This window comes from Rhinatrema bivittatum, chromosome 1 (assembly GCF_901001135.1).
Source record: "Rhinatrema bivittatum chromosome 1, aRhiBiv1.1, whole genome shotgun sequence".
NCBI classification, from domain to species: Eukaryota; Metazoa; Chordata; class Amphibia; order Gymnophiona; family Rhinatrematidae; genus Rhinatrema; species Rhinatrema bivittatum.
The window spans coordinates 495,680,801-495,703,064 of NC_042615.1; the positions used below are offsets into that span (position 1 = coordinate 495,680,801).

At 45.0% G+C, this 22,264-nt stretch overlaps 1 protein-coding gene across 5 annotated transcripts in view; it reads left to right on the forward strand.

Moving 5' to 3' along the window:
• ADAMTSL1 (ADAMTS like 1) overlaps positions 1-22,264 on the forward strand; it is a 1,467,826-nt gene that overhangs the window by 1,262,644 nt on the left and 182,918 nt on the right. For all 5 annotated transcript variants that reach the window (XM_029608733.1, XM_029608741.1, XM_029608751.1 and 2 more), the window contains one exon: positions 6,949-7,159. In XM_029608733.1, coding sequence (XP_029464593.1) covers positions 6,949-7,159 — 211 coding nt within the window. The remainder of the gene's footprint in view (positions 1-6,948; positions 7,160-22,264) is intronic.

Genomic DNA, 22,264 nt, shown 5'->3' on the forward strand with positions numbered 1-22,264 from the left:
CACCTGAGGATGAGCTTGAAAAGATGAGGAAAGAATGCTTTGAGAGGATCATTTTCTTTTATAATTAACTTTGGAAAGAGTCACTCACACACATATATACACCAGAGACATAAGAAGTTATTAAGTTAACAACTAATATCTCAATTATTACTTACCAGATAAGAGTTCTGGTACCAGACAGGGAAAAAGAATCCTAAGAGGAAAGGTGATATAGGAAATGAGTTCTTTAAAAGGGATGTGCAATCGTTTTTCCCGAATTAGGCAATTTCTGCCACGTTAGTGCGCACTAAAGCGAAAATCGAGGCCCCTGAAAAAAATTTTTCCTGAACCACGGGAAAAATGAAATTCCCGCGGGAGGGCCCCCGAAATGAAGCCCAACACAAAATTTGATCCTGAAGCACATTTCTATTCTTTAATACTGTTACGAATTCAGGCCAAGGAGGCCTCAGACCAGGTCCTCCTACCTTCTGACGCAAGGCCCTGAGTTCAGTCTCTCCTGCTCTCGCGGCAGTCAGCAGCCCCCTGCGCGGGCGTGCCGCTGTCGCACGCCCCGATCCCCCTGGCGTGGTAGAGGATTCTCCTCCGTCAGCCCGCACCTCTTCTCCCCCGGCGGCGTCTGCCGCCACGTGGCCCACGCTGCTGCCACTGCCATCCTGCTTTAGGCGCACGTGCACCACGTACCGACTCAAAGGGGCCGCAGTGGGAAAAGCTCCATGGCCCGTACTGATGACATCAGCGGCCCAGAGTATTTAAGGCAAGCTCTGCCGGTCAGAGCTTGCCTTGGCAACAGGTCACCTCGCTTGTCCTAGCGTAGTTCCTGAGTTGCGGTGCTCCTTATCCTGAGTTCCAGTCTTCGTTCCCATTTGTTTCTGATCCTGAGTTCCAGTCTTCGTTCCTGTTTATTGCTGATTCTGAGTTCGATTTCTTCTTCGGCCTTGCCTTAGTTCTCCTTTGCCTTGCTCCTCGGACTGACTTTGGCCTGACTCTTGGACCGGACTTGACTACGATTCGCCGCCTGCCTCTGACCCTTGGACCGGACCCGACTACGACTTCGCCGCCTGCCTCTGACCCTTGGACCGGATCCAACGCTGTGGCTCCTGGACTAGAGCTTTGTTGCTCCTTGTCGCGCTCCTCGCCTGGCCGCCTCTGGGATCATCCACGCAGTAGCCCACCTAAGACCATCCAGCCACAGCACCCAAGGGCGCAACCTGCGAGGAACATGGGCTGGTATTGGCGAAGACCCTGTTTGCCTCTGCTTCCCGTCTGGCCTCGCCTCCCAATGGTGGGGACCTGTGGGGGTCCTCCCTCACAGGGAGTGCTAACCCCACCTCAGACCAAGGGTGTACCTCTGCAGCAAATACTATTTTCTATTGTAAAATAATACTTTCTGCTTTAAATATTTCTTTTATAAACTCACAAGAATTGGAACTACTGACATGTTATTCTCTTGGTAAATAAACAGTTTTCTTTAAGTTTACATTCAGTTTTTCTGAGTATTATACTTTCAAAGACTCTGCCCTTCCCTCTCTACCTCTGAGAGACTGGTTGGGTGGGATTCAGTCCCTTGTTTCCTGTTTTTGGAAGACCCAACAGGAAGGAGAGCAAAGTTTTCCTCTCGTAGTCCCTCTTTTGTGGACCTAGTGGCTACCAGAGTAACACCAGAATCCCCATATCCTACCAGCCACCTTAGCCACCGAGTGTATGCAGAAGGGCCCATCTATACCCTGCTGGTCCATTCCCACTAGAGCTGCTGCCGAGCTGTGCCTCAACCAGCTGCCACCAATGTGCCATCAAGGAAAGGTAGGAATGCATGGCATTATGCCTGGTCCAGATGTCACTGGTGAAATTGATGATACTCCCTTCAACCTTGGCAAGTTGTGCCTGCCTGTGAGCATGGCACTGAGTGTACATGGTAGAGATAATTTGCCTAATGAATGTTGTTCTGGAGGGCACTTTGTGACTAAAGTCTAAGGGGTAGATTTTCAAACCGCGCGATTTGGCCTACTTTTGCTGGCGCATCAGGCGCAAGCAAAAGTACGCTGGATTTTAGTAGATATGCGCGGAGCCACGCGTATCCGCTAAAATCCGGGATCGGCGCACTCAAGGCTATGGATTCTGTATAGCTGGCGCGCGCCGAGCCGCACAGCCTACCTCCGTTCCCTCCGAGGCCGCTCCGAAATCGGAGCGGCCTCGGAGGGAACTTTCTTTTGCCCTCCCCTCACCTTCCCCTCCCTTCCCCTACCTAACCCACCCACCCGGCCCTGTCTAAACCCCATCCTTACCTTTGTCGGGGGATTTACGCCTCCCAGAGGGAGGCGTAAATCCCCGCGCGCCGGGACGCGACCTGGGGGCGGGTATGGAGGGCGCGGCCACGCCCCCGGGCCGCCCCGGGCCGTAACCACGCCCCTGGGCCCGCCCCCAAAACGCTGCCGACACGCCCCGAAAACGGTGCGGCGCTCGGCCCCGCCCCCGACACGCCCCCCTCCGAAAACCCCGGGACTTACGCGAGTCCCGGGGCTCTGCGCGCGCCGATAGGCCTATGTAAAATAGGCTCACCGGCGCGCAGGGCCCTGCTCGCCTAAATCCGCCCGGATTTGGGCAGATTTAGGCGAGCAGGGCTCTTAAAATCCGCCCCTAAGAGTTGCATCAACTGTTTAAATCCCACATTTTCCACGATCTGTAGGGGCTGATCATCCAGTGCAATCATTTCTCTGATGTACCGTGGCAATACTTTTGATGCTGCCTGCCTCTTAGCCTGGGACCGTGACGTCGTAATGCAGCCATTTGCTACAAGGGGGCTTGCATAGGGGCTGCTTGTTCCATATGGGCTTCTGGACTGCTTGGCTGTCATTCACTGGGGGATGGAACTGGAATGTCAGTTTGGGAAATGAACTTCCCCTTTTCTCAAATTATCCTAATGCCTCTATGTGTGGAAGACAAGGTCGCCAGGCTAGCATCTGCATCCTCCCCTGAAACCAGCACTGCAAGTGTTGTTTTGCAGATGCTGCTGCAGTGCATACCATTGTTTGTAAGGTGGCCCACTATCTTTACTCTACTGATGGCAATTCAAGAATGAATACATTCTGAAAATCTCTGGCCCTTCAGAGCTCTAAAGTGCCTTTTAGATCTTTTGCAGGATACCCTCACCCTCTCTGCATCCTTGGTTGCTGGGACTGGAGTTGAGGGCAGACCAGATGTTTTAAGACCAGGAACATCTCTCACACTCTCCAATACCTGCTCTTCCTGTGGGATGATCTTGGTCCTGGCAGGATCACTTCATGACCTCATGACTAGTATGCTAGTAACTAGACTGGCCAAGCCTTCATCATCCACTAGCTGCTGAATATCCTCTTTGTGTAAACTCCATGACATGATTCAACTTAATCAGCGTTTCTGTACTAAAGATGTTCTGCAGACACTGCTCAGCAGAAAACAGGAGAGAACACTGTACTGGTTTTTGCTGCTCCACTAGAAACTCTGGGCCCCTACTGCTGATGCGACCCTTCAGTAACTGTGCCTTCTTCTTCTCCTGCACCAGCAGTCAGCCTACCTTTTTTCTCCTTTCCAAATATTTCTATACAAATTCTCACTCACTAAAAGCTTAGTCTCGCCTTTCTCTCAGAAATCCAAGAGGTAAATGACTTTGAAAAATGGTGACTCCTCTCTAGGACCAGCTTTCCTTTCAGTTTCAGGTTAAAAAAATGAGGAAGTCACACTGGGATAGGCTGCTTGAAAAAGTGTGTCACATTGATTGATCCTGTACCTTCCATGTCTCTTCCCATCCCATCTAGTTTCAACAACAACAAAAAAAATCTGCAGCTTTGTTGCCTGATAGATTTCAATGGCACCAAAAATGAAAGGAAATGAAATTTTTTTATTTTTAGCGGGCCCCTCCATTCATTTTTTTTTAAATGAATCAAACAGAAAATGGACTCCTTTATCTTGTTTTACCCATTTGTTTCCAGTGAATGCACATCCCTATTGGTTAGACAATTCAAACAAATCTTTTGGTTTTGGCTTTGAAAATTAAGAGAACAATGCTATGGAATGTAATTTCAATTTATACACTTTGAGGTCAATATTCAAAAGATTTGTCTGGGTAACTTTACCGAGAGAAAACTGGAGAGTTCAAAATATCCACCACTCCCTGACTAAATTTTGTCCAGGTCACTCACACAAAATTTAGCCAGGTGTGAAAAAGTGGTGCTGGGAGTATTGCAGGAGTGGGGCTGATTTTTAGCTGGTGAGTGCTGATATTCATCCAGCTAGAGTTATCCAGGTAACTCTGATCAGAAAAATTGCTGTCCTGAACTCACCAGGGTAACTTTATATAGCTGGGTATGTTGCACTGAATATTTGAGTAAAGTTACTCTGCTCACTATCCCATTCACCTGTCCACTGAATATCGACATCTTTATTTATTTTGTTTGGGGTTTTTTTTAGATAGTTTGATTTTTGGTGGGGGAGAAAGGAGGGACAAATTTAGTATTCTAAAAGTTACTAGCTTGACAGTTCTCCATTTATCAACAAACCAGGTGCAGCTTAGTCAGAAGCAGCAGAAGCTTCCTCACACTGTCCTAAGAATTTTCATTAGCCCTGCTCCGGAGGGTCCAGTTCTAGGGGTGAGAGGATAATTCACATTCCATAGCTGTTGGAATCCTAGGCCTCTACAGAGACTGACAAGAGTGGTATCAATAAGTACTAAATCATCTCAGAGCTGACAGCGAAGACACCGAGCATGCCACGGCTGCCACTGCACAAAAATACTGTACACAGCATCCACCGCCAGCTTGTCTTACAAACCAATATTCTTTCTGGTTTATTTACCACATTTAGATTTCTCCATGGGGGAATGACAGCACGAGGAATGGGTCTTGTTCTCCGTAATTGTCACAAACTCCTCCCTCATTAAAGATCCTACGGCAAAGCAACCAGGTGGCACCTAAGGGATTTATTTAAATTGCTTCTGAACTGGCCAAGGGAAGACCACGACTAACAAGCACAGCTAGGGCTATCAAAACAGCCTTGGTCTGTGTGGAGTGATCCAAACAATGCCACATATCATCGGCAGTTGCTGTCTCTACAAATTTATTGGTGGCTTGGAGGCACTTAATCTTGCATCCACCTCTACTTTTGACTGATTTAATCAATTAAGCATTTGCTAAGAAGAAGCACCAAATAGTAATAGTGTTTTATTTGTGTTGTACCCTGGGAACTGGACTGAGATCACCAACTCATTTCATATGCTGTAGGCTACTCTACAACTTTCCTTTGATGATGACTTTCAGTCACCACTGACCCCAGCAGATTTGAATTGATGGCCTGGTGATGAAAGTTTGTATAAGCCTCTCTCTTCCATTCACCTAAGCATCCAGTACCCATGAAATCCACTTTGGGGGGGGGGGGGGGGGGGGGGGGGGGGGGGAGGGTATTTTCAATTGCATTGGTACATGTAAAATGCAGTTTTAGGTGCATAAATGGGTTTTTTGAAAGTTATCCTGGGGGTTGCATGTGTAAGCATGCACATAGAAGTGATTTTGCACATACTTTTACATATACTTCAATCAGGCATTCCCAGGGCCGGAGCTGGGGCAGGGAAATCACTTACACCCTGGCTTTCACTTTTGGAAAGTGTGTGGGCATACATTTTGGCTTATACATTTGCACCTCGGTGTGCCCATGTAGTCCCACTAATTTTCAAAGCAGACTTGCTCGTATAAGTCCACTTTAAAAATCCAGGCTGAAGTTCACCTGTACTTTTTAAACGCAAATATCAGTCCTGCGCGCGCTGTTATAAAATAGGGCTCTTTTAATATAGTTACAATTGCACTTGCTGTGATTAACACAATTCCTACCCATGCATTTCCTACTGCTTTATGTAAATCGAGTTCCTATTGGCTAAAACAAGAAGGGGGTCCTGCTGACAGTGCAGAGCCTGTGGCAGGGTCTGTTATCTTCTTATACTGACGGTTTCAGTACGGTTTTCCCTTTGATACAGTCCTCTCTTGTAAACAAACAGAAGGTCAAGAATGTGCTTAGATACATATTCCGCAATATATTGCTGTTCGTGCACACGTGCTTGGGACCGTTACATTATCTAGATTGCCAGACACTATATTCAGGATCGCGCTTAGCCTGCAACAAACTATGACCTTATTTTTCCCTGTGGGACTCTCATCTATCTCTGTTACTGATTCAACGCAAGTCCCAGGGTTTCTGTATTTTTGTTCTCCTGTAATCTGAACCCCTAATGATTGGGACCATTTTCTTGCCACGAGGGATATTTTACCATCAATAGTTATCAGCGCTGTCACAATCCTTTATAAATATTGCAAGCAGCAACAGCTGCAGAGAGGGACCTCTCCTTGGTGTCCGCAGATGGCTCCTCATTTTGAACCAGTGTTATTTTAACAGATGCAAAGTATAAAAAGAGACCGCAAAGATTTGCACAGCCTCCTAGAGAGAAGGGGGTAGGTGGATATAGCATTTGTATTCAAGGCAACTTAATAGATTCTTCTATCTCTTTAGCTTTTTTTTTTTTTAAGCGCAGTTGGTAAATGTATAATACTGTTATATTAGAAGTCCTTTCTTTAGGAAAAAAGTGAAGGCCTTTTTGTTCCAAGAAGCCTTTGAGGATGCAAACAGTAATTCATTGCCTGTGATAAGAGCATTATGTTGTAAATAATTTCTAGGTTTCTATTAATTGTTTTAAAAACTGTATATGGTTTTAATGTGAACATTGTTTTATTATGCTGTGACCCGCTTAGCTTACCTGGAGTGTTATAAGCAGGACAGAAATTTTGTTAAATAAATACATTTGACAGACATTGTTGCTGAAAAAGTCCATCTTCCGCAGTGATTATGCTTTGTGTGTGTGTGGGGGGGGGGGGTGGGTGGCTTAATGGAGAAGATTTAAGATCTACCCTCAATTACTATTTTCTCCCCCAGGTGGGAAATTGGAAAATGGAGTCCTTGCAGTTTAACCTGTGGAGTTGGACTGCAAACTCGAGATGCCTTCTGCTCCCATCTTCTCTCAAGGGAAACGAATGAGACTGTGATTTTGGCAGATGATCAGTGTCGTCAGCCCAAGCCTACACTTGTGCAGTCATGTAACCGTTTTGACTGTTCACCAGCCTGGTACGCAACAGAATGGCAACAGGTAAAAGTAAATGACTATTTAGCTGTTCTGCAAAATATTAGATGATTGCGTATTCCCATGGACAATAAAGTGTTATTTTTTTATTTATTTGTAACGTCTTTTTTTTTTTCTTTGTTTTGTATTTAAGTTTCGCATGTGGTCACTCTGGGACCCTTGCAAAGGCAGTCCATGGGACAGGATGCAATAAGAAAGAGATGGTTACAGGATGTTTGTTAGCTCAAATATTTCTTTTCTTTTACCTATAAATGGGAAGAAACTCAGATAAACGTGTGTGTGGGAGGGAGGGGTGGGGGTTAACAGTTAAACAAAGAAGCATAACAAAATGGGATAGATGGTGATGTCCTTTCGTGGATTGCAAACTGGCTAAAAGACAGGAAACAGAGAGTAGGATTAAATGGGCAATTTTCTCAGTGGAAGGGAGTGGGCAGTGGAGTGCCTCAGGGATCTGTATTGGGACCCTTACTTTTCAATATATTTATAAATGATCTGGACAAGTGAGGTAATCAAATTTGCAGATGATTCAAAATTATTCAGAGTAGTTAAATCACAAGCAGATTGTGATAAATTGCAGGAAGACCTTGTGAGACTGGAAAATTGGGCATCGAAATGGCAGATGAAATTTAATGTGGATAAGTGCAAGGTGATGCATATAGGGAAAAATAACCCATGCTATAATTACACAATGTTAGGTTCCATATTAGGTGCTACAACCCAAGAAAGAGATCTAGGTGTCATAGTGGATAACACATTGAAATCGTCGGTTCAGTGTACTGCGGCAGTCAAAAAAGCAAACAGAATGTTGGAAATTATTAGAAAGGAAATGGTGAATAAAACGGAAAATGTCATAATGCCTCTGTATCGCTCCATGGTGAGACCGCACCTTGAATACTGTGTACAATTCTGGTCGCCGCATCTCAAAAAAGATATAATTGCGATGGAGAAGGTACAGAGAAGGGCTACCAAACTGATAAGGGGAATGGAACAGCTCCCCTATGAGGAAAGACTAAAGAGGTTAGGACTTTTCAGCTTGGAGAAGAGACGGTTGAGGGGGAATATGATAGAGGTGTTTAAAATCATGAGAGGTCTAGAACGGGTAGATGTGAATTGGTTATTTACTCTTTCGGATAATAGACTAGGGGGCACTCCATGAAGTTAGCATGTGGCACATTTAAAACTAATTGGAGAAAGTTCTTTTTTACTCAACGCACAATTAAACTCTGGAATTTGTTGCCAGAGGATGTGGTTAGGAGTTAGTATAAATGTGTTTAAAAAAGGATTGGATAAGTTCTTGGAGGAGAAGTCCATTACCTACTATTAATTAAGTTGACTTAGAAAATAGCCACTGCTATTACTAGCAACAGTAACATGGAATAGACTTAGTTTTTTGGGTAATTGCCAGGTTCTTATGGCCTGGATTGGCCACTGTTGGAAACAGGATGCTGGGCTTGATGGACCCTTGGTCTGACCCAATATGGCATGTTCTTAAAGAATACAAATGTTACATGCTGTTGTCCACAGACTACTGCTCCTTGGGCGATTCCATGTATCTCTTGCTTCCAGGCCTGGTGTGGTGTCCCGTAATCTGCCAGGGTCACCTGACATGTCCTGCCCCTCCATGATGTCTGGCGGCTCTACGTAGGTCCCACAGTAACTCACCAGTTTTACAGACCCAGTATCCCCAGCTCCCAGTGGCATGGGCTGATAATGTCACCACTGATGCCCCGTAAACGCAAGCCCAGTTCTCTGGGCTGCCGCCTGAGCAACAGGTTATCATTCCTTGCTCCTGTGCTTGTAATTGTTCTAGTTGCTGCTTCCTCATTTTGAACCTGCCTCACCACGCCTCTGCCCCTGTTTATTGCCTGCCCTGACTCTTGCCTGACCTCTGCCTCTGCACGAATTCCGCCTGCCTCAACCTTGCTTGCCCGACAATATTTACGCCACACCCTGGCCCACGCATCTAAAATCTTCTCGCGTGTCCCCTTTAAAATTTGAAGTAAAAAGACACAGGTATATCATTAGTGCGCTCTTATCTGGCTAAATTTTATTTATTTATCGAGTTTTATATACCGTCAGTCGGTTTTGCCATCATAACGGTTTACAAAAATACAAAGGTTACAAGGTCTAAGTAGTACCTTTGCACTACTTAGACAGACAAATTCTGACATATCTGTCTAAGTAACAGCAGGTGCTACTTAGTTGGCTAAGTCTGAAAAGCACTACTCGTCTAAATGGCGATTTTGGACTCATCCGCTATATAAGATAGCCAGATTAGTCTGTGAAAAAAAAGAACTACTTACCCAGATGTCTTAAAATACAACTTATCCAGCTAAGTCAGCTAGCCAGATAAGTCTAAAAGTGCAACTTATCTGGCTACCCGATTTAGGGCCTCATTTTCTAAAGTATCGCAGGCCTGCGATGCTTTAGAAGATGAGGGGCGGGGGGCCGAAATGGGGGGCGGGCCTGCGCAAGCCGGCAGCGATCGCACCGTTGCGGTGCGATCGCCGCCGGTTTCGCACCCAATAGCGTCACCATAGGAGGTGTAGCTATTGGGAGCGAAATAGGCAGCGAAAAGGGCCTTACCTTTTCGCTGACCGCGGCGTCGGCACAGAGTTGGCCCCGGTGACACCCCGACTCCTCCTCTTCCGGGGCCGACTCCGCCCCAACTCCACCCCCATCCTGGTATCACACGCGATAAGGGACTTTTCACGTGTGAAAGGTCCCTTATCGCGTGCAAGCGGCTTGGAAAATGAGGCCCTTAGTCTGATAAGACCAAACTTGCATGACTTGCAGTTTTTATACACCCGAGCATATTTGCCTGCATATGAACTCATATTTTTTTTTATAACCTGCTCATATCATTTGCACGCAGGTTGCAAAAAACTTGTATTAACTTTGCGCACAACTATATATAATTGTATATCAACATGCGCGGGCAGCTCTGAAAGTTATCTCAAAATTAGCAAAGAACTCATGCTAAAACCATTTAGGTGTGTAAATAGCATATACTCAAGTGTATGCCATTTTATAATCCCGAAAATACATGCAAAAGTAAGGGTCTGTGAGTGAATGTGTGCGTGGAACAAAAGAGCAGGCTGGTGTGCTCTGGAGTGGTGGTCAACATTTATCCATGTAAATTTCTATTTTATAAGCAAGTTGCTCATGTACATTGATAGCTTACTCACACATATATATTTACATCTGCTCTGTTTCTGGAGTAAGGGATCATAAACATTTTAAGAGTGAAATACTGACTATATGGGCCGTCTGGGTGAAATGGGAAGGAGTTGAGGCTGAAAAGCCAGAGGGATCTCAATGACATGCTGGTGGGACTGGGCGAACTGGTAAATGCTCAAACGAACCACACTTTGCTATGAAAGATTGCTTTCTATGAGGAGACAATAATTCTTTGATACTGAACGTCGTAATAACCATTTTCCAGAGTAAATTGCCCCCGATGAAGAAAGAAAGCAAAACACAAATCGTGCCAGGCTTGGCATTACAGTGTTAAACAAATTGATTTTTATAAGGCAAGTGTTATTAAACTGTTCTTCTCTTTATTTTGTATGCAACAAAAAGTAAAAAAAAAAAAAAGCAAATCCCTTTTAGGAGATCTATGATTAAGTGGACGGTGCAAGATATCTGCACCGTTGACTGCTTTTAAGTGATATATTGCAAGCTCTATATTCCTATGATGGTCTCACAGATCTAATTAGGGTTTTTATTTTCATCTGTTGGTTCTTTTCTATACTATGTGACAGTCAGGCAATAAGCATGATCTTAAGCATTGAAAGGGTAATTTGAAAAGGAGTTACACGTGTAAATGTAACATACTATCCCAGTAATTTTAAAAAGCTATTTATGCATGTAAAGTGCACTTTCACTTGAATAACCTATGAACAATTCAATGGCACATATTGTACCGATTTTCAAATATCCATTTACCGGGGGCGGGGCGGGGCAGTCCAGGGGCGGGGCCAGAGGCCTCTCCACAGCCGCTGGGCCGGGGGATTGCGCGCCGGCACTTGGCCAGCGCGCCCAAGTTACGCCTGCCTCTGGCACCCCCTTGCGTGCGCCAACCCCTGATTTTATAACATGCGCATGGCTGTGTCTATCTTCCCTGACGGCCCAGATTACCTCCAGAAGGATCCCAGCTTCCATCTTTAAAACCCTTCATTGACGTGTGCACACTTCTGTCTCTGAAGAATCCACATTTCTATGGAGATCTGCTTGTAAGAAACGTAGTTTGCCTTATGTTCTCCAAGAAATATAGGATAATGTCCTGAGGGCTCCTATACAAAAGCTCCCAGCTGTGAGCTATCAAGGAATCTTTGCTATTTCCATAATCTCACCCACCTCCACCACTTGTAAACCTTAAGGACCTTCATATTAGAAGCTTTCAGTGTGGGCTTTGCCTGAAGCAGGGTCAGAAGTGTCATTTCCTTCAGCTGTTTCCTATCCAAATAATAATTACACCATAAAGAGTTTGTAGGGTAGATGAAGCTACACACACTCAATAGAAACTATTTACCTGATATATAGTAATACACAGGGCACATAAAATTTCCTAAGAGATAGTTTGTAGCTGAATTAAGGTTCTGTTCCCTACAGAGAAAAAAACAGGTTTAATGAATAAAAGGCAAGTCCAAAATATAAAGCATTGAGGCAGCTGATGATGAGGTCATCATCTACACATGCCTTGCTTTCCTAACACCCAAGATATTCCATCTGGTGGTGGGAAAGCTACAGGCTCCATATGATCAGGGACAGACAAAACCAGGCCAGGCATTTCCCACATTGCAAGCTATAGGGTTAAAAACTAGACCAAATCTGAAAGTCCTGATGAGATAGATCCTGCTGCTATCCCATTTATAGACCAATTTTGTACACATTACAGAGGCTATATGCATGTATAATAAACCACTCTATATTGAATATAACATAAGTGTATACATTTACTATCAATTTTAAAAATGTACATGTGTAATTATTATTTACATAAATCCTGTCCCTTTATATATTTGAATTTATGTGCACATCCAGGTATAAAGGGCTGGCTCCCAGTGCTTGTCTTCTTATTTGCACTATGTCTGAAAGGAAGGGAGCCTAACTTCCAGCCAAGGGAGGTGGACCTTCTGATTCATGATGTCATGAAAGTCCAGAATATCCTGTATGGGCAGGAATCCAGGAAAATAGGCTCATACAGGAAAGAGAAGATCTGGGAGAAGATCCGGCAAAAGCTCAACGTGGTCTTCCACAGTATCCAGAGTGTGAAAGACCTGAGCCACAAATGGTGAGACCTCAGATGTCTGAAGCAGAAGAAGGCCAGGATGAGGACAGAGGGGCCTGCAAGCTATATCATCTTCTTTGTAGCTGAACTCATGGTACACAACACAATTTCAGAGCCAGAGGTGTGGAAGAGCTGGACACCTCACGTCCTAAATGCCATCAGGCTATGCAGTTTATACAAGAAAGGCATAAAAGCTTTCTTGCATGTAATGTCTATAATAATATTAACTACCATACATTAATATAAGTAACCCCATCCAGTTAAAGTCCTAGGCATGTGGCCACACAGGGAGGGCTATGGACCATGCAAGGCCTCATAACCGACTAGGGTTCCTGCACTGGGGGGGAATAGCAGAGTATTTTCATAGGCATAATGATTTTCTACTCATAAGGACTCTTCCTGCCCACTAGTCAACATCTGTACTGTTGTAGAAAATAAAATGCTTTACCACATTGTTCTTACAGTATCTCTATTCTAAAATACACAATAACATTGTTTCTTTTTACCTCCTGACCCCAAAATAGGTTAGGTTTTTGGGACAGGTACCACATCCAATTTTGCACACTCTAATAGAAGTTTGTTTACTGAAATCTTTTCCTCCTAAGTCCTTTTCTCTTTCCTTCCAGTTTAGGAATGTTTGTAGCAGAATCAGACTAAGACTGGTTACTGTTCCCTGGTAGGATGCCCTACTTCTTGTGTCTCCAGTGTGCCCTAGTCCCCAGCTCATTGGATCCTCTTTCAGCTTCAGTCTTCTTCTATACTTCCCAGAACTCCTATCCTAGAACTCTTCTAATCAACTCTCCTCTTAGCCCTGTCTGTGGAGATACCAGCCCTATGCTGCCACTCATTGAAGACATCCTGCCAGTGGGGAATGTTGCTCCTTCGTTTCACACTGACACAATGCTGATATCAGGCAGGTTAGGTCTAGTGAGACCTCTGTCATACTGAGGGCACTCAAACCAGCTGAAGCCAAGTAGAGTATGTTGGTAAGGGGCTGTGAAATGTTTTAAGGATCAGAAAAAGGCCCTTGCAGAGTAGCAGGAGGTGTTAGAGTAGGGCCCATGGAGCAGTTCTGTTAGCCAAAAAAGAAAGTCCAGTGACTGTGAATAGAAAAGCCCATATTGCGTGTATAATGAAAGTATGCACACTTTCTCTTTTTGCAGGGGAGGAGACAGGTGAGGATGCTGATGGGCAAGGCATTGTTCACTGGTGCTGCCGCAAGCCCAGAAGAGGACACTGATGATGATGAGGGACCAGCTAAGCATCACCATCCTGACATGGAAGAGGAGGAGATGGAGACCAATCCTGTCATGGAAGAGGAGGAGATGGAGACCACATAGAATCAATATACCAGACATCTGGCAGCATACAGTTGGAAAGGGATAGGGCAGCCCAGTTAGGAAGATCTTATCTCTGGAAGTAAAGAGGAGGTGCAGTCCAGCAGAGAGGCATGTGCTCCAATTGAATGCTAGAATGGTGGAGGAGATGGCAGGCCTCAGGCATGACTTCCAGGGCCTGAAGAATGTGGTCTAGGAGGAGTCTGAGGGTATGCGGCAAGAGCTGAGAAGCATGTGGAAAAAAATGCAAGCCCAGACTGCAGTTTGGAGGGAGTTGCTACAGAGGATGCCATCCTGCCAGCTGCTGACAGCATGGAACACTCCATGGTATACACTGCCTCTCTGGACGCAGCCCCCATCAGACTTTGCTGCACCATTATCCTGGATGGTGAGTCTAGGGTTGCCAACTGGCTCCAGATGTTCAGGACAGGTTGATCCAATCTTAGTTTTACTCCCCAGCATGCAGGTACCTATAGTCTTGCTTTTCTTAGGGAATGTAATAGGGAAATCAACATATGTTCCAGTATGCAATAGGATAAAACCAGGACTGGATCAAGCTGTCCTGAAAATCCGGAGCCAATTGGCAGCCCTAGGTGAGTCCCTATGCTGGAGTTCCACCTGCACCGTTGGCAGCTCCGCTCATGCTCCACCACTGCCTGTGACTGTTCTGTCTCCTCGCATGTCAACACCACCCATACCAATGTCACCTCCAGCAACACTGCCACCACCAAAGAGAGAGGCTACCTCTTCTCCGAGAGCACAGGTAAGATCCTCACCCTCTGTTGTGATGGGAATGGCCTCACCTGTTGCAGTGGCTGAAGAGGAGAGGCCTACCACTGCTCCCAGGCCATCTCCTCTGCAGCTTCACATCCCCTCGATGGAGCAACAAAGTCCCTCCAGTAGCTATCAACCGCTGGCACTGCTCATAGTTTCCAGGCCTTCTGAGGGCATTCTTTTTACCCCTGTTTTCTCCTCTGCTTTTTTCTCCAAAGAGACTGCTATGGAGTAGTAATCTACTGGTTAGAGCAGTGGGCTATGAACTAGGGAAGCCAAGGTTCAAATCCCACAGCCATTCCTTGTGACCTTGGGCAAGTCACTATACCCTCCATTGGCTCAGGTATAAACTTAGGCCTGGATTCACTAAGCCATATTTTTTTTCGCAGGATGAGCCCCAAGATCATAGGGGGAGGAGGATGGTGCACGCATAATAGTATGTTCCTCCAATGAAAAAATATTATGGCTGTATCGCCATGTTGTTTTATCTTGCTGTAAAAGGCCACAAGGCAAAACAACATAGCATAGCCCATCACATTTTGAAGATGACCACCATCACCTTAAAGGGCCCAAGTATATTAAAAATAAGGCAGCCAAAATTAAAAAAAAATGTCCTCTCTCTTAACACTGGAGCCACCAATCAAGTTGACCTCGAGAACAAAATGGTAAAAGTAGATATGCAAGTTTGCGCGCCAATGGCCCCTCATCCCCATCCACATAGAATCAATAGTAAGCAAATGTTCTCCCCGCTAACCCCTTCCCATAATAAAATTTACAAAGAGTGGCCCCCCAATACCCCTATCCCTCTTCCCCAAACCCCAAGATCAGAAAACCTCGTTAGTGATATAGTGTCTAGTAGGGCACTCCTTTCTCCCCTCCCAGACCCCAAACTCTAGAAAAACACTTGTCGGTTTGATAGTGTATCCCTCTCCTGCACCCTTCCCATACCCCATTACCTAAACAAATCGGAATCTACTTATCGTAAGAGCTCGGGGTGCCCCATAGCCATGGGTAGCACCGTTTTCCAAAATGGTACCTACCAGGCCTTGCCCCAATCACATAACTGGGGCAAGATCGCACATTATTGATGATGTTCATGCATAAGTCGCTTTTAAAATAGCAACATATGTGCATACATGCAAAACATGTTCGATATGCCTCTAACATGCCCACTTTTCTTTTTGTGCACACTTTTACTCACAAAGGTGGGTATATGCGTTTATGGGACCCATTTAGAAAATACAGATTATGTGCGAATCATCACATGTGTGTGTATGTGTTCATTTTTATGCACGTGTCCTTTTGAAAATTCACCCCTTCCATTTATATGAGGAACTTTGTGTCCATTTCGCCAATGAGCAAAACTATGAATGTACTTCTAGCTGCATCGCAACACAATCTTCAAAATCAACTTGTGTGTGTCTAATGTTTGAATATTGGATTGGTTTTGTGTGCATATAACACTGCATTTAGGTGTATTACTGAAGAATTACCCCTTTCTGGTTTGTTTGTAAATCCTTTCTTATGTTACCTTGTGGGGTTTTTTAGCCTTTTTGACTTCCATTGCACCTCAGGTCAGTGTTTGTAGGGAAATATCAACAATCGGACACATTTTCAATAAGCTGTTTAATTGTAAAAATAAACATTTAATGGCAAACCCACACAGAGCAAATCTATTTTCAAATACAAAGTACCTGCACATATTAAGTTTGGAAATCAAGAGGCCAATATTCAGTTGGCCGTGGCGTTTAGTGGATAAGTTATCCGGCTAAAGTTAGCGGGATAACTTGTCCAGTTTATACGTATTTAAAGTAATTCGGTTACACATAGCCAGATAACTGAACTCTAATTGGCCATTAGTTAAATAGGGCCGATTAGACATAACGTTATCCGGCCTCATGAGGCTGGATAAATCGCTGCTTGCCTGGTTATCTTCAGAGATATCCAGGAGAGCAGCACACCTTCCAAAAAAGTGGTTGTGGGCCTCCCAGCATCCTCCCTGCCTTAAAATTTTCAATTTGCCTCCCCCTACCACCACCCTCCCTTCCCCATACAGGATGACACCCTCTCACCAACCCGTTACCTTTAAACAGGGCCCCATCATCCTGCCAGGATCGCTGGGCTCAGCAATCCCAGCGGCTTCCAGCTTTACTTAGGTAACCACTTACCCGGCTAGAATTTAGCTGGATATCGGCTGAATATAGCCGGATATGCCATTTAAATGAATAACTGTTAGATTATTGAAAGGGAAGGACCCAAAAAGCACAAAGGAAGGCGATCTATAACAGCCGTCAGGATGAAAAGAAAAGAATAGATGCCTGACTTGTGAAGTCAAACATGCGATGTTTGACTTCACAAGTGGAGATCGATGTTTGTGAATGCTGTAAGACGGAGCAGCATAAGAGATCATATAGTTATCTATACGATCATCTTTCATTTAATTTGTATATGATTGATGAACCCAAGAAGATTGATGTAAGCCCCTGAGGCAGCCGTTTTGTGATGGCGAAACTCGGCCAGAGTCGGGCTACCCTTGTGTCTCCACTTCAATAAAAGATTAATTTTAGACTACAGGCATCTATTCTTTTCTTTTCATCCTAACTGTTAGATTATCCATCTAAATGTGTTTTGAGAAGGGTTCACAAGTTGTTACCTGGATAAATGTATGCACGTACATTTACTGGTTGATTTTCAAAGGCTTGTGTACGCCAAATCTGGGACATACATGCGTGACTCGGGCTGCGTGGATTTTAAACGGCCCACGGACACACGTGTATCTCCTGGTGCACGAATAAAAAAGTTTTCTGTAAAAGGGACGGGGCATGGATGGGACATGAGTGGGCTGGGACCGCATCATGAAGTCAGCACGGAAGTAGTTACGCACACAAGCGTGCATCAGGGTCCCCTACCATGTAACGTTACTTCTGCTATGGATGTAACAAAAAATCTGAGGCCTAGTCAGTGGGATTTTAAGGTTCGAGGCTAATAGGGTAAAAGGAAGGCAAGTTAGCTAGGGGGTTTAGGAAGTTCTCTCCTTTTCTGGGGAAAACTGGAAAAAAGGCCTATTGCGTCGCTGCGTGTACCTACTAAAATTTCCCCCACTTACACGTTTGAGACGGCATTTGCACAGGCATAAGAACATAAGAAATTGCCATGCTGGATCAGACCAAGGGCCCATCAAGCCCAGCATCCTGTTTCCAACAGAGGCCAAACCAGGTCACAAGAACCTGGCAATTACCAAAACACCAAGAAGATCCCATGCCACCGATGCAATTACCGTAATAGCAGTGGCTATTAGCTAATAGAGATGTGAATCGTGTGATCGATCGTCTTAACGATCGATTTTGGCTGGGGGGGGAGGGAATCGGATCGTCGCGGTTTTGTTTTTTTTTTTTAAATCGTGTAAATCGTAAATCGGAGGAGGGCGGGAAAACCGGCACACTAAAACAATCCTAAAACCCACCCGACCCTTTAAAATAAATCCCCACCCTCCCGAACCCCCCCAAAATGTCTTAAATTATCTGGGGTCCAGTGGGGGGGGTCCCGGTGTGATCTTCCACTCTCGGGCCACGGGTGCGTTAATAGAAATGGCGCCGGCGCTACCTTTGCCCTGTCATATGACAGGGCAAAGGTAGCGCCGGCGCCATTTTGGTTCCTGTCCCCCGACGTCACGAGCGCAGGAGATCGCTCCCGGACCCCCGCTGGACCAGCTTGGGGGGGCCTCCTGACCCCCTCAAGACTTGCCAAAAGTCCAGCGGGGGTCCGGGAGCGACCTCCTGCACTCGAATCGTATTGCTGTATTGCAAAATGGCGCCGGCCATACAGCCGGCGCCATTTTGCAATACAGCCAAGTATCGGGGGACAGGAACCAAAATGGCGCCGGCGCTACCTTTGCCCTGTCATATGACAGGGCAAAGGTAGCGCCGGCGCCATTTCTATTAACGCACCCGTGGCCCGAGAGTGGAAGATCACACCGGGACCCCCCCACTGGACCCCAGGTAATTTAAGACATTTTGGGGGGGTTCGGGAGGGTGGGGGATTTATTTTAAAGGTTCGGGGTGGGTTTTAGGGTTGTTTTAGTGTGCCGGTTTTCCCGCCCTCCCCCTTTCCCCGATTTACGATTTTTGACGATAAATCAGGGGAATTCCTATTGTATCGCGCCTCTAACGATTTTTGACGATTTAAAATATATCGGACGATATTTTAAATCGTCAAAAAATGATTCACATCCCTATTAGCTAAGTAAACTTGATTAATAGCAGTTAATGGACTTCTCCTCCAAGAACTTATCCAAACCTTTTTTGAACCCAGCTACATGAACTGCACTAACCACCCGATTAGTCTTAAATGTGCTACTTGCTAACTTCATGGAATGCACCCTAGTCCTTCTACTATTCGAAAGTGTAAATAACCGATTCACATCTACTCGTTCAAGACCTCTCATGATCTTAAAGACCTCTATCATATCCCCCTCAGCCGTCTCTTCTCAAACCTGAATAGGCCCAATATAACATCGTATGCACATGTACGCACAGATAGCCGATTTTATAATATGCGTATATATATAAATATATATATATGTGCGCGTGTTATAAAATCGGCGCATCAATGTGTGTGTGCCAGCAAACGTGTGCACATGCGCACGGGCCTTATATTTTACTTCTTTGGTAAAATAAAATTGGAGTATAAAGTTAGACAAGTTAGCAGAATGCTGTCTATGCATGCATCCTTTTTAAAAAAAAAATGTAATACACAACCATGAAACAACCCTTGAATCACTTTTTTAATACGACCAAGTTTGTGCATGTTACAACAAGTTTATGCATAGTTTCAGATGACTAAAAAATCAGTCACCTGCATACAGCTGACTTACCCAGGCTACCACTATTTTTTACTCTTGTAACAAAGTCACTCTTGACAACTGAGTGTCCAGTCGAATCAACCTAAGAAAATAGCCACTAACTCTAGTCTTCATCAGCCGCAAACAGATCTGTGTTTTAGGTTGTCTTCAATGAATATTGAGGATACATATCTGTATGTGTTTGAGCCTGTGAACTTGGTTAATTTGCATACTGTGGTTATCCTAATAAAAAGCAGATGTGTTGGTGGCCTACAGGGACTGCAGTTAAGAACCACTAGCCTAAAGCAGCATTATTAAAGATAGTTAAAGGCATCTTTTAAACCAAAATACACAACGGTTGTCCATTAGAGTTAGGATTTTTCAAGCAGCTAGTTTGAAATGCTTCTATCATAATCATGATAATAAACTCTTTTGTAGCAGAGAATTTCTGTCTTTCATCTAGCTAAATTTTTCATCTCATTATACTGTAATATCCCCAGAAAAATACAAATCTGAAAAAAAACCCAGTATAATCAGTGGAATATACTGACTATACTGAAAATATCTAGCTAGAATGTGTCTAAAGTAACCCCAGATAATAAATAAAGCACTGGGTAAAAATAAGGAAAACAGGAAAATATCCTCAGTAAATGGGACCCAGAACGCTCAGGAGGCAGTTCTGAATGTGCCCTGCATGTTGTATGCAATGCACGCAAGCGTTTTTAGCCCACGGGCGCTGCTGCCAGTTTTCAAAGGGAAGCCAGCCATGTTCTGGCCCTTTGAAAATAAGCGCATGCATGGTACGTGTACCAAGTGCTCCCACAAAGTTTACATCTTCTTTTTCAGCAGACAGCTGAGCAGCAGGGGGGCAGGATGCAATGCAGTTTAATGTAAGACTCTTGCAGCCCGCTTTTCCCCAAGCCCAAATCACTTACAAAACAGTGCGTACAGCTGCGTTCTCTTTTCCTTCCGCTCTTCCACGTAAAACAGGCCCTCAAAACTGCACGCACTACGGAAGCCCTTGCGTACTTCAAGCAGAGCAGGGGGAGAACAATTTTCAGGCACACTATTTGCTCAGTTAAATCACTTTGAAAACTGGGCTGTGAATGTCTTATGTGACAAGCCATCACCTTCCTTTCTAGGCCATGCCTTATATTTTATAGATTTGATATCCTGCAGACACCCAGGACTCCATGCTCATTTCTCTTGCTCCCACCTGCCTTCATGGAGCATTAGATGGAGTAGCTGGGGTTTGGAGCCCGTTTGGAGCAACAGACAGGGGGCTGGTAGAGTAGTTCGGCCTGCAGCAGGTCCTTTGTTTGCTCGTGAGGCAGGGGTATGGGGAGAATATGAGGCCACGGAGCAAAGTGTGTGTTTCTGTGGTGGAGGTTGGGAGGGGTGGGGGGGGAGTGTCAGGCCATGGACAGTCCTAGACAGGTTACAAAGAAAGCATACATAATTGCATAAAACAAAAATGAAACAAGAATAGAACAATCGTAGGCGGCATAGCTATACGTTAAATTAGCCTCAGATTGATCTTCAACCACTGTGAAAACTCTGCCAGAAGCAAGGTACTTCAGTCTCAACCAGCTGAACATACTCCGGTCAGTCACAGAATGACTGTGTAAATAGAAACCCCTTTAGCTTTTTTTCTGAATATCTTAATGTTTGTTTCAGCACGTAACCCTGCAGGCAAAGAATTCCTCAAAGTAGGGCCAGTCTCAACTGCTAGAAGGAGAGAATCCCCCAGCAAAGTTTTCCCCTTGAGATCTAAGTGGACGAGTTGGGACATAACACACTTAGAACAGTCTTGCTAGCACCCAGCGTACTAAAGGCTTCAGTGTATCAAGCATTAAGCTGCGGAATAACTCATATCAATGGCCAATATTAATGCAGTTTATTGCGTAGACTTTTTAGTTTTATTCTAGATACGCAGTTTAAATCATTTAAATATCTTTCGAAATTGAAACCCATTATCCAACTTACAACGTTTGTTTCAACTTTAATGTGCCCGAGAGTCTCCCGGGTCGGCGCGTCTTGGTGTGCTGATTGTGTGGTCCGGCAAGGTGGCATCGACAACTCACTGTTTGAAAACAGAGACCACATTATGGGCCAGATTTTATAACATGCGCGTGGGCGGAGATTTGTTTGCGCAACTCCAGGCAGGCGTAACTTGCGCACACCAGCTCTCCATCCCCCGGCCCGGTGACTGTTCCGGAGGCCTTGGTCCCGCCCCTGGAACGCCCCCAGGCCGGCGCCCTGCCCCCGGAACGCCCATTTTTTCAAGCCCCAGGACTTGCACGTGCCTCCGAGCCTATGCAAGATAGGCTCGGCGCGGGCAGGGGGAGGTTTTCGGAGGTTGCGCGCGTATCTTACGCGTGCAACCCTTTGAAAATCTACCCCTATCTGCATGGTTAAGAAGCCTCTGGTACCTGATTTGTCTTTTTTCACCTCTTTGCAACCTATGCATGATATTCTTTGATCATGATTGATTTTGCAGTAATCCTTATAAACCCGTTAGAAGGAGTTGAATTTATTTTACTTCTGTAATGTCTGTTCTTCCCTTTCCAGACCTTCTTTACATAAAAGTTCTCCCCTCCCCCCCATACACACATATCCACTTTTAAAGGCAAAAGATCAAGTTATAACGATTTCACTACAAAGTTTAAAGAATTAATGGCCGGATTTTAAAAAACCTATACGCGCCAGGCCTATTTTAGAAAGGCCTGGTGACACGCGTAAAGCCTCGAGTGCATGTTATAAAATCGGGCGTCAGTGTGCACGCGACGGGTAGCACGCGTACATGGACGCATGCGTGCAACTTTATAAAATCTACCCCATAGTTTTCAGCTTTAAGCACAGTAAAA